Source organism: Harpegnathos saltator, unplaced genomic scaffold (genome assembly GCF_003227715.2).
Source record: "Harpegnathos saltator strain DR-91 unplaced genomic scaffold, Hsal_v8.6 scaffold306, whole genome shotgun sequence".
NCBI lineage: Eukaryota > Metazoa > Arthropoda > Insecta > Hymenoptera > Formicidae > Harpegnathos > Harpegnathos saltator.
In genome coordinates this window covers 18,563-32,241 of record NW_020230102.1, presented here as the reverse complement: position 1 = coordinate 32,241, position 13,679 = coordinate 18,563, and the positions used below count along the sequence as shown (strand labels likewise).

The 13,679-nt window shown below is 29.5% G+C and overlaps 1 protein-coding gene and 1 long non-coding RNA gene across 2 annotated transcripts; both read right to left on the bottom strand.

Moving 5' to 3' along the window:
* Positions 1–264: 264 nt before the first annotated feature.
* LOC112588829 (uncharacterized) lies at positions 265–2,831 on the bottom strand. Its single transcript, XR_003113074.1, has 5 exons — positions 2,690–2,831; positions 2,229–2,294; positions 1,401–1,533; positions 970–1,271; positions 265–389 (listed from the first exon to the last, which is right to left on the bottom strand). It is a non-coding gene; the product is annotated as an uncharacterized LOC112588829 (long non-coding RNA).
* A 5,314-nt stretch (positions 2,832–8,145) lies between these two features.
* LOC105180922 (transformer homolog B) lies at positions 8,146–13,434 on the bottom strand. The gene is made up of 11 exons (XM_011137271.3): positions 13,272–13,434; positions 11,754–12,127; positions 11,169–11,353; positions 10,687–10,785; positions 10,243–10,336; positions 10,062–10,133; positions 9,780–9,917; positions 9,391–9,634; positions 9,155–9,317; positions 8,437–8,619; positions 8,146–8,267 (listed from the first exon to the last, which is right to left on the bottom strand). Exons 2-10 carry the CDS (start codon positions 12,119–12,121, stop codon positions 8,615–8,617), a joined length of 1,368 nt encoding a protein of 455 aa, XP_011135573.1. The 5' UTR covers positions 12,122–12,127; positions 13,272–13,434; the 3' UTR covers positions 8,146–8,267; positions 8,437–8,614.
* Between the last annotated feature and the right edge of the window lie 245 nt (positions 13,435–13,679).

Below are 13,679 nucleotides of genomic sequence, written 5' to 3'. Positions count from 1 at the left end.
CGATTCAACGTGGCGTGACGACATCCATGCCTTAATTTTGAAAAAAGGCATGAATTATACTATGTAACTACAACACGATTTACTATTCTTTTTTGCAAGATCAGCTAAACTAGGGTTTACAAGATGGGCACCCTATAATCAACACCTAGTTATTTGGGCCCCATGGAGACAAGTTAACCTATTAACGGAAAAGAGACAAAATTTCACTATAAACAGGGTGATCTCATATATTATCTCTTCTTCCTCTCCTCTCCCCTCGAAGATTAAAACATAACGATCTGACTTACCTGCAAGCGAACCAAAGAACAAGAATTCAATAAACAATTGCATCTTAACAACAGAATACAGTTGCACTTTTGTCAAGATGAATGTGTGTGCTGGTATATTTTCTGTGAAGAGATGTAAATTAGGATATTAACGTATTTTGATTAATATTAATCTGATCTTCAGCAATAAAAAATTCGGAGATAAAGTTAAAAAGATATATAGTTATATGAATAAATTGTGTTTACATATGATTAACACAAATATAACTCTTTAAAAGCATTGCTTGGATTCTCAGATAGATAAATTTCGGCAGGTTATCTGCAGAGAGATTGAATTTAAGAATTAAAATAATAACATAAGTACATAAAGATGCGTCTTTATACAAGAAAGCAGCATTGTAGCAGTATATATAAAAAAACTATATATGAAAAAAGCAATCTGATGCCACGAAAATTGCAACATATGCCATAGTTGTATCAGCAAGAAGACACAATTAATCAGCAATAACATGTTACATATAACATTTATTTTGCTACAAAATATGGAATAATAAATACATATTTCTTACAACAAGCATATTACAAACATGTTATGCAGCTTCAATGATATCGTAATATATATTAAATGTATGCATGCTATTGCCAACATGTCTGTCTATCTGAGTTATAACAAAAAAAAAGAATCGTTTATTGTACTACTTACTTAATATGCAGTCCATATAATGTGCAATTACAGGTATGCATAACACATTATTTGTTTCTGTAGAGTAAAATAACATTCTGCAATTCAAGGTTTATCTTTTCAGAAAATATCCTAAATCAGGGCAAACCTTCTAAGCAAAACTGCCAAAATATTTATATCTTCCAATGTTATTACATATATTGTTTAATCTTTTGTTGTTTTATATCTTCCATTGTTAGATCTTTTAAGTATTCAACTTATATTCTTCATAGACCCTACAGGCTATGTCACAATTTAAGATGGCAGGCCAAAGACCAAATTTGCTAGAGAGGATATATCTCAATAAAATATAAAAGTAATACTATAATGGTATACTATAATAATAGTATATTATAAAATAAAATTATACTTGCCATCTCTTCAGAATGACAGTTAACATATAATAAATTCACCTCATTCGATTTTCATGCTGTAATTGGAAATGTCAGCCATGATTTTATATTTTACTTATATAGTTAGAAATATAATTTTTTTCCTCATTATAATCCTTTCTATCCATATTAGCACTGTCTGATTCATTTATAGCTGTGAAAAAAGATGTTGATCTTTTATAGTTTCCTGTAAGCATAACACCCAAAAAATAATATTCTATTCGTAAAGTGATTTTTCCCATAGTCTCATATTCTAAGCAAAATCTTTTAGAGGAAAAGGATTCCTTTTTCGATAGAGCGACTAAAGTGAACATTCATCTAAAATTTATTAGATATTATTCTGTTTTCCTCTTATTTCAAGAGGATTTCCTCTTATATGAAAAGAAATATGTTGATTTGAATGTCCACTTATTTTGTTCAGTCATCCTCTACTTCTAAACATAAACGAAAAATAACTACATGTTCATGGACCTGAATATTTGGAATGCTTTTTAAAAAAGGTATGTGTGTTGCTATATAACAAAGAAAATTGGCCCATATTTGATCAAATACAGTTTATAATCTATTATAAGAAGTTGAATAATATATTCTTTCTTTTAAAATCTTCTAAAATTTAAATGATTCTGCTTGTTCAAACATTACTTTTTTGAATATATAAGTAAACATACAAATAAATAATCATCTTCTTATCCTTACAATTCATACTAGTTCCTTGAAGAATAATATATTTTCACAAAGTAGATAGTAGGAAACTAATGGATAAAATATTTTACTTAAATTATTATATTTAAATTATTTTATTTTACTTAAATTATTAAATTTTAAATTATTTTACTTAAATTATTATACCTTATAAGATGGAGTTTGTACATCCAGTAACTGAATATTATTCGTATTCCAATTTGAGTATAAACACTGAACATTTAAAAGTTTACTTTGAATACTTGAGTATGACACTGAATAGATAATTATAAATCCTACATAAAATCTTTTGAGTATCATTCTCTAGATTGAATATATTCTCAAGAGTCACCTGAATATTAACTTTAATGATTTTGTATTGACACTGAAGTGTTAAGAGTGAATGATATATTCTAAAACTGCTTTTTAAACTGCTTTTTAATTATTGTTTGAATTGTATAAGCAAATGTAGCCAACTTCGCATATTGCGACTGCAATTTATATAATAAATTCTTTTTATATAATAAATTCTTAAGTTAAATATATAAAAATTGTTTTTTAAATAAATTGGAAAATAATTGTGTAACGATAATATGTTCAATGCAATACTCTGCAATAATTATTTATACCAATAGTATTCCGTACGGCATGTGCTGCTGTACGGAAATCCAATTGGCGGGCCGCCATAGCAGGTAGTACTCCCGTTCAGCATTCTCGCATACGAGCGATGAATGTCTTTCTCGAAGGCGAGTGTGCGACGCTCTCACCGGCACCACGTACCTAGTCACTGGTGTCGACTGTGGCCGCTACGCGGCGCGCTCACTAATTCCGTTGCTCACAATTAAAGTTCGGCCGCCCGAGGATATAACCGAACGCGGAAGGAAAGTTTCCTGCCTTTGCATGGCCCAGCGCCGATTGTGGCAACTTTGTTTTTATTTCTGTTCTATTTGTTTACGCTCTTTATCGACGAGTTTTTTTTTAATAATTCGCGGAGCAAGTCTTGGAGTTTTTGGGTTCAAACCCCCCCCCCCTACCGCTCTTATATGCTCGGTGGGTTTTTGAGGAAAAATTGTTTAAATCCAGTGAAATCTCCTTTTCAAATCTTCGTGGCTTCAATAACGAACTGATCCGTCGTCTCCTTTTGGAGCTCTTCCAAACGTCCTCCGGACCTTTGACTTTTTTCTCAAGAGTGACTCGATCCGCTCTCTTGTTAGAGCTCCGGTTCCAAACTCCTTCGAAACCTTGATTTTCCGCAGCAGTTTTAAGTTCGGAAAGAACTTGATTGGCGGTCAGGAAATGCTTGGTTGGTCTTACAATTTTGACCGTTTCGAAGCACCGCTTCGAAAGAGAAATTTGCGTTAATTCTATATAATCACTGGCTTCGGATCCGAAAGGATCATTTCTATCGTCTGAACGACGGTAGTGAGTCGTTCCATCCTCCGCGCCTATTGACATTCTTCGGTATTGCCGCCCGCCGCTAATGTCGCTGACGCGTTTGTCTCACGAGACTTTGTCTATACGAGCGTATTCGCTCATTTAGATAATTTGCATTTTTTTCTGTTGTATTCTTTGTGTTCTCTATTGCGTTCTGCTACTATTTTCTCGGCGTTATTTGCTACGTGCGTTTAATATCGCGTATTTGGCGATTGCCACTCTTGAGGACTTTGGCGTTAGACCGGGGACGACCGGTCGGTTGTCCAGTCGATCGAACAGCTTACCCAGTACGGGCATCGCTCTGCGATCCATATTATAGGGTGTTTTAAAAAGAATGTTCCGATTTGAAAATTATATATCTCTACAACTACGAGCCACAAATGAATGTGATTTGTACGGCCACGTGAATGGTGGCCTTGGCTCAGATGACTACCGGTAGATGCAAGTGGATTTGCACGGGCTTCGCTGAAAAGCCACTTGAATTCGTTGTATTCTCTTCTAAAGTACGTGGTCGTCCAACTTCCCTTACATAAACGCCCTGTTCCTTGAAATTGTCAATACCAACGACGAATGTTTTTGTCCAGTGATGAACATTCTGTAATGTAAATGCATGCTGAACCGTAATTACGGATTCAGTCTTGCTAAATACGAGAACACAAAACGCCTTCTGTTGACTAGACGCCATCTTCCAATTAAGCGTAGCGGTTGTTTGGGCGCCAATGGTGTGGGCATTTAGCGGTAGTATCAAATTTTGGGCCAAGACCGTTCACGTGGTACAAGTCGCATATTCATTTGTAGTTCGTGGTTGCAGAGATATACAATTTTTAAATTGGGATATTCTTTTTGAAACACCCTGTATATCAACTTTCTAAAACTCTTTTGTTCGGCCACGTATCGAACAGGGCTCGTATTCTTGAAAAATATCGCATACGATATTTCGTGATTTTCACTAGATATCACGATTCTCAGCTGATTAAGTTGTCCCATTGATGAAATATCGTATAAGATATTTTTCACAAATTTTCGAAAATTGAGCCCCAGGACGCTTGCATTGTAGTCGGGAAATTAGGACGAAAAAAAACAAACAGTATCTCTGAGGGTATCGATCATATATTTTTTCCTCTGACATGAAGTAATAAATAGTGAATAAATAATTCAGTGAATATTAAATTCAAAATAGAATTTATAAATTTTTTTATTTCATCCTTTCCAGTTCGACATGCTAGCAAGCAAACTATTATATTCGAATGTTAGGAAATAATTTTGCTAAATCATACTATGTATATGAAATATATTTATTTATTTGACATTACAAGATATAAAAAATATATAAAATAATTATAATTATCATACAGCTTTTTTGGCATAAACTTTTTATACCATTGTCTTTCTAGTTTTAAATAAATCAATATAGATTTTTTACCACAAATTTTTAAATGTACACGTCCCGGAGAGAAGTTTAAACATGATCCGATTTGTTTGCAAGTGAACTGAATTTGTATCTTCCAATGTTATCTTCCAATGTTATGTCCAATGTTATGTATCTTCCAATGTTATTTCATATATTGTTTAATCTTCTGTTTTATATCTTCCATTGTTGGATCTTTCGAATATTCAATCAGAATTTTTCATAGACCTCATGGACTATGTCACAATTTAAAATATGAAGACAGGCCAAAGACCAAATTGACTAGAGAAATGATATATCAATAAAATAAAAGTAATGATAATATATTATAATAATAGTATAAAATAAATATATTACATATATTATTAATATATTATATAAAATAAATATATTATAAAATAAAATTATACTTGCCATCTCTTTAGAATGACAATGACATATAATAACTTCATCTCGTTCAATTTTTGTGCTGTAGTTGAAAATGTCAGCTATGATTCTATATTTCACTTAATCATATATTATATGGTTAGAAATGTAATTTTTTTTCTCATAATGATCCTTTCTATCAATATCACAGTCAAATCACAGTTTTGTTTATTTATGGCTGTGAAAGAAGACGCGAGCCTTCTATAGTTTCCTGTAAGCATAATATACAAGTAAATATACAAATAAATTATCACCTTATTCTTGCAATTCATACTAATTCCTTGAAAGATAATGCATTTTTATAGAATGAATAGAATGAAATTAATATGTTGAAATGAACACAACACAGGATAGTTATACAGGCAAAGAGTATATTATTACATACCTGATGTTAATGTTCATAGTAGATGTATCTTTTAATGTTGAATCGATGTTATATTTCTCAACATTTTCCGATGTTATATCGATATTATATATTCAATGAATCCACGATGTTGATCTTCAATAATAATCTTCGATGCTGCATTTGTGATATTGAATATTCCGTATATTTGCGATATTATATCTTTATTATTTATGATGTATCTGCAATACTATTCATTGTATTTTTCGTACTGTCATTGATATAAGTATTTTCTTCATAACTGACTACACTAGTAGCTCGTATCAGTTCTCTTTCTCTTTTCTTTACATAAAGTCAGCTATATATTTGTTTCTTTTCAATATATTTGTTTCTTTCCAAAAGCGCGCACAAGTTCAGCTATAAAGAACAGACTATGTTTTTAATATTTCCGATGTTTCTCTGATTTAATATCTTCCAATGTTGTATCTTTCCATATTATATTTACCGATAATATATTTGCAGTAGTGCATTTTTAATGTTAAATTTTCGAGTGTTATACTTCTGATTTATCTTCCTCGTCGTTTTGATCTTTAATATTTTACCTTCAGTGTTGCATCTCTAGCATTATATCTTCTATTGTCGCAAGTCCCTGACTTTATACCTTCCGATGTTGTATATTCAATATATTTACGACGTATCTTCAATATTATTTCTTCGATGTTATATCTTACGTTGTTATGTCTGATATATCTCCGTTTCATCTCTGATATATTTTATCTTCAATATGCCGCTGCTTATATTATTTAATGTTGCATCTCTGTCTTGATATCTTTCGATGTTGCATATTTAATACATTTACGATATTATATCTTCAATGCTGTATTTATAATACTGCATCTTGTATGCTGTACTTACAATGTTAAAGTTTTAATAATGTATATCTGATTTGGTATCTTCCAATGTTGTACTAATTAATATACTGTACTTACAATGCTATATATTTAATGTTATATATCTGATGTTGTACTTTTGATATTGTATCTTTGATTTAATATCTTCTTATGTCATACAATCGTGGATAGAAAGTTGTCCATAATTTTTTTAATTAATAATTTAAGAATGTACTCGTCTAGTCCAAGAAGAAAACTTTTTGTCCATGACCGTACTTTTTGATATGTTCCGACGTCGGATCTCTAATATTATATCTTCTATATCATCTCTGACGCGTCTTCCAATATATCTTTAGTAGCATTTGCGATATTACGTCTTGCAATGTTATGTCTTCGAATGTTACAAATTTGTTTTCTATTACTAATTTGATTCTTTTTTTATAATGAATCGAATACGTTGTATTTCCATTTTTCATATATTGATAGGTGCTCTTTCTTATTTTGATTAATATTAAAATCATTGTCAATTATTACATGAAACTGCATGTAATACGTGTAATCTTATTTAATATTATACAAATTAATATTTATACAAAATATAATTAATATTTATACAAAATTTATTACATTTAGAGGATCATGAATGTTTCGTCAAAAACTTGTTATAGAACATATGTTCAACATTTTTACCTTGGGAATGTTTTTATTATAATCATATTTCATTATAATGTAGTTATCAAATAAAAGTAAGATATATGTATAATAAATAATTGAGAATAATTGTGTATCTCTCATTTTTGAACACTATTAAAAAATTATTTTTACATTCTTTTATATTACAGATATGTATTATTAGATATTTGTTTTATCTTGTTTAAAAGTTTTACATATTTTCATTATATATTTTTACATTAACATTCCCGGTTATATATCATTTTTGTAATGTGTATTATTGTTATCAAAATAATCAAGGGTTATATTTAAAAAGTAAATATAAGTCGCGTGGTTTTCACGATAGCAATAATATAAGATTATTTATCGTGACTTCTGAGTTGAATATGTTATATAGTCGCTATCATAAAAAGATCATAATGAATCGATTCAAACAAGGCTGTAATAAACGCTAAAACGTAGCTATTTGGAGAAAGTATTAAAAGATATAACGTTCTTCATGATATATCTTCTTTGATCTTCTTTTATTATATTCAATTTATAATATTGAAAAACATTGTATTATATTAACGTGAAACATTTGATGTAAATATATTAAATGTTGAAATTTTGAAACATTAGAATTGCATTGAAATTATGTTTTTCAAGATGTCTTTAAAAACCATGCAATACGTCTTAGGCACGTAATATAAAAAAATGCCTTTATTCTTTCTGAACTTCAATAAACGCATGTTTAGCACGAAGAGTCAGTGACTACTTTAATAAAGAAAGTTATTTTGTAACTGTTATAAAATTGTCTGTTATAAAATCTAATTGTTGTATGCTTTTAAATTTTGAGATAATTAAATATATATATCAATCAGATTTATAAATTTTACAATAGTTTTGCAAAGCAATTTTTTTAATTGAGGCTGCTTATTAAATGTCAATGCAACGAGTTAAGAGTATAATTAGCAAAAGTTTTGTTCGATTTGCTTTCTTTTCAGTTCTTCTTTCTTCTCTGTCAGGCATTGGCAGTGCTCAATTTGAATGAACTATATGATTAATTATTATAAGATTTAATTTGATAATAAGTGCTTTTGTCACTACATATGTGCACACGAATGCATGAAATTTTGAAAATTGTACAACTAAATGACAATGAAGTTTCATTGTCATCTAATGATACATGTATTAAAGAATATCAAAAATATAACATTTTACCCTCTTTTCTCTTGAGGATCACATCTTTGGAATTAAGTATAATCCGTTGTAATTCGGTAATTTGTCTTTTTGCAAAGATATTCCTATGAGTGTCAATTTTAATACGACATAATTCCGCAGTACTAATCTATGTGCCCTCAGGACTCTTGAATAAAGACATTGCTCCACTTGCACTCATTTAATCTAAAGATAATATATAGTCGTCATACATTGTAGTCATTCTCGTTATATTCTACATAATATTAGCAAAAGAATGCATATATTATATATAGAAACATATATACATATATATATATAATATATAAATATTTTTAAAATGTTTTCTTTGTATTTTAAGGAAAAAATTTACTTGTTGATTAAGTATAATAAACTAATTATATTGATTGAAACAGTGAAACATTGAAACTTTTAATGAATCAATGTATGAAGCAGGTTATTATTTTGCAACTTTTAACATAGTTATAGAGCTATTTGACATTGTATAAAAAAAATTGTGGGCTGTTGTATTTTGCAATTTTCTATACAGTTTTTATTTTGTTTTATAAACTTGATAAAATTTAACTTGTACAATTTAATTACTACCTTAGAAAAAGTCAATGTTCTTTATGACCAATACAATTATAAATTCAAATATAATAAATACAAATATAAATTCATATCCTACAAAAATTATCATATTTCACATAATGTTTGACTTATCTTGATTAAATTTACTTACTTGAATTTGGAGCTGGAGGTCCCATTCTATATATATCAGGTGGAACAAATCGCGGTGAGAATGGTCTCATTAAAGGAAGATGCCGACTTCTTCCTAAAGAAGGAACCTGTCCTCTAGGAATTGTAACCATGGGGTTTACCATGATTGGTCCCGGAGGTAAATTCTAGAGATAAATTATATTGGTAAATAAATCAATTACTACCAAGAATTCATTAAATTGATATAAATATACTTACACCATAATAAATAGGTACTGGTACATGTCCAATATAATGTGACATTGGATCTCTACTGTCTCTAGATCTATTTTTATTCCTATCTCTTTCTCGATCTTGATCTCTTTTATCCCTGTCTCTATACTTATCCATATCAGTACCTCTGTCTTTATCTCTATCCTTATCACTATCCCTATTTTTGTCTCTAATTTTCCTTTCCCAAGAATATTCGTTTAATTTATCTTTATATCGGTTGCGATAAGTTCTGTTTTTTATAATGGACTTTTAATAATAAAATAATAATGATTGTCTAATTTCCAGCGTAAAAATGTTCAATTCTATTCGACATTCTTTTTGCATGCAGAGATCTACAATAATGATAATATGTAATACGAATCATTATTCCATACCTAGAATGGGAACTATGCATGTCTCGTTCGCTAGAACTTGAACGAGTACCGTCGTGCCTTTTTACATTTCTATCTGTGTATTTCTCTTTATAGTCCTTATGTTTCTGTGTATTATTAGTGTCTGTGTATATATAGTGTCTGCAATAGGATAAAAGAAATTTTTTAAAAATAAAAAATTATAACTATATTATCAATCATATAATATTCTTATATGAATTATTTAAGAAAATAATTCAATTTGGTTTTGTTAATAAAGTAACAATACATAACATATCTCTTCACCTGTCACTTTTATGATAATCAGTGTATTCTATCCTTTTATCATGATGATTTTTTGATTCAGCACTTCGATATCTACAGATATAAACAGAACAGAGTTTATACAGATATAAACAGAAAAGAAGATATTAAAAGGAATGTATTTAATAATTATTAGTAGATTATAAATAACAATTAAACATACCTGGTGTAATAGGAAGATAGATATTCAGGATTATAACTGCGATTTCTAATAGGACTCAACGATGACGAAGGCCTTTTAGAAATTCGTATTTTGCCTGCCGGAATTGAAAGTTGTACGGTTGAAAAAATATACATTTTCATATCATCACTACTTTATAACACGGCGGATTTGCGATTTATATAATACACCAAGAAAAAAGAAACTAAAAATTGACACAGAAAAAAAGGATCGTGATCCGCAGAAAATTTATCTGTGACATGCAAACTAATTTTATCGACTTTCCCAGTTTTAAAGCCCATTCTCCTCCAAAGGAGGTACAATTGGTTAAACAGTTATCTATTAAAAAATTGGCGTGTTTCAAAAGATCAAACTCAGTCCTTCGATTTTATTATACTAAATTGAATAATAATGATAATTGTTTTTATTATATTTAATAATACATACCTGATTGCTCGCCATCTGTGGCTACAACCGTACGTCGTTCCTCCACTTCACCAATTACTTTTATTTCATCCCTTTCGAATATCGGTTTAGATCCTTCTCCTGTATTACAATAGTATAATTTTAACATGAAAAGTATATTAATAACACAATAATTTACACACTTGACTTTAAATAACGTGATATTTTTACGTTTAAACCATTCTTTTTCTCTTCGCTCATGCATTGTAATATTCTTTTGTATTTCGTTTAATTCGCTTGTTAGTTTTTCTTTTTAGTTCTTCTTTCGCCTCTGGGACTATCTTGTGCCCAGTTTGAATGAACAATATGATTGATCTATTATAAGATTTAATTTGATAATGAAAATGCTTTTGTCACTACACGAGTGCATGAAATTTGAGAAGTTGTATAACTAGATAACAATAAAGTTTCACTGTTATTCAGCGATATATCTTCCACAAAAGAATGCCAAAACTATATTTTACCCTCTCTTCTCTTCAGAATCACATCCTCAGGATTAAGTATATCCCGTTGTAGATCGGTAACTTGTCTTTTTGTAGGGATATTCCTATAAATATCAACTTTAATACGACGTAATTCCGTAGTATTAATCTGTGTGCCCTCAGGACCCTTGAATAAAGGTACTGCTTCACTTGCAGACCCATCTAATCTAAAGATAATATACATAATTATAATAAATATATAATTATAAATCGGTAATTATATTGACTGATATAGTACTTTTAGTTAATCAATATTTCAAGTAGTTATTATTTTATGATTTTTAATATAGTTATAGTTATTTGACATTATATAAAAAAATTATGGTCTGTTAAATTGGAGTCAATTTTCTATACAAGTTTTATTTTGCTTTATAAATCTAATAGAAGCTAGTTTGTAAAATTTAATAATTATCTTTATGCAAAATTTAAATTGTCAAATTATTAAATTGTTCTCTTTATAAAATTTAATAATTACCCTCTTAGAGAGAAATTAATGTTCTAGAGGGAACTCCTCGATCTTCTCAGTTGTATATTTATGTAAATATAACTTATATGCTTGTAACTCACTTCTTGAATATAGTATCAGATTTGAAAGCATCCAACTGGGATTTTTCTTTGTGTCGACGATATGATGGCGATTTACTCCTGCTTTTGCTACGACTATGATGTGAAGATGTTGGCTTTAACTTCATAGCTTCTGCGCGTTTTTTCTCATAATTTATTATCATTTGTTGTTTTAATTTTATATGTTGTATCTCAAACTCTTGTTGACGTATCCATTCTAGTCTACGTCTTAATTTATCCTCTTCCCACGCTTCTTCCCACTTCAACCACATAATTAAACGATCATCTTCGTTACAAAATCTTGATTCTTCATCACGCCGAAAATGTAAGGATTGTGTTGGATTCATGAATGAAGATAAAACACCAAGCATCTAGTACTGAAATATATTAATTCTAACTTTGACTGGTTAACAGAATATATTTTTATGTAAACTTTATCGTTCTTCTAGATTTATAATTTTAATAATTATTTTATTTTCTTTTAGAATTACTTTTAACTATATAATTGTTTGTGTTGAAAGTTACTGTCCACCTGTTACTTTTTGTTTTTATATTTTTACTTTATATGAGCTTTTCTTTTATTTTTTGTGTGTTCCTTTTTGTTACGTAGTTAAGTTACTTAGTAATTTTATTAATTACTATTTTTCTACTACTTTTTGCATCACTATTTTATATTTTTCAGAGGAATTTATCCTAGAATATTTCATAAATAACATTCATTTTCTTTGTCCATTCTCTTCCATCTTCCTTGAAGCTCAATTTTATTTTTATCTATGTCGAGTTTAAGGTTAGTAGGAGCAATATTTCCATTTATTTAATTGCTGGCAGAGAACTAATCAGTTTTTACTGGAATTAAAATTAGGATAACTACTCTATGCCTGATCTATTAATTAAATTAGAAAAGACAGGAAAGCTCTAAATTTTTATATACATATTGTTAATGTCCATTATTTCAATTGTTTTGAGTTAATTACAATATATAATTATTATTTTTATACAAATGCTACTTCGATATTCATAGTATAGCAGTAGCACGTGCCGCGTAATAGGTTAAAAAAATCGTTCCGTTGTGCGATTAATGATATATCGTCATTCTATTCCCTAGTTGTTTCTGTTCTGTATTATTTCAGAAATTTCAAAATTAAATATATTGTGTCTAAATATTTTCTTGTATTATAACTTTGAATTAGCAATAAAAAATTCTTTTGAGCTCTTAATAATCATGATGCACGATTCTAATCATGTTCGACACAATATTCTCCAATTTTTTCGTTAGATTTTTCGCAGATGGACACAAATATACAATGCCAATATGATAGACATATTTTAAAATAACTAGTATGAACTAGAATAAAATTCTGTCAATAAATTGGGTAGAATTTGACCAGGAAACCTTAAATTCTTTAATTCTCTGCTTTTTAATCATAATTACATGCTAAAATATTTATTGCTTATATGCTAAAATAATTATTTTTATAATTAAAATAAGTAAAATATTAAAATATTCATGTATTTACTAACCTTAAATCCGTTGCACTTCTAACTACCCACTGGTTCAACGAAAATGAGGACCATGAGGTTGCATCAGGACTCTTAGACACAGGACATGGTACGTTTGCCGCGCGATGTCCGCCGATGTCTCACATTCGGTTGCAGACCGCAACCGCTATACGGCACCACTACTCGCAGACAAGTTTTGGCCGACCAATAAAATAACCGAGTGCAGTAATCTACTCTGTAATGTGTCTTGGCATGGCCTAACGCCGATTATGATTCATTCTTATCCAAAGGTTTGTTTTTTATCGCTGAACTGGTGTATACTCAGGGAACATAAAAAGAAATAGATATACATCTAGGAGTTAGTGAAAGGGAGAGAAGAAGAGAATAAGTGCAAGTTAGTGCAGCCAGTTCAGCAATAAAAAACAAACC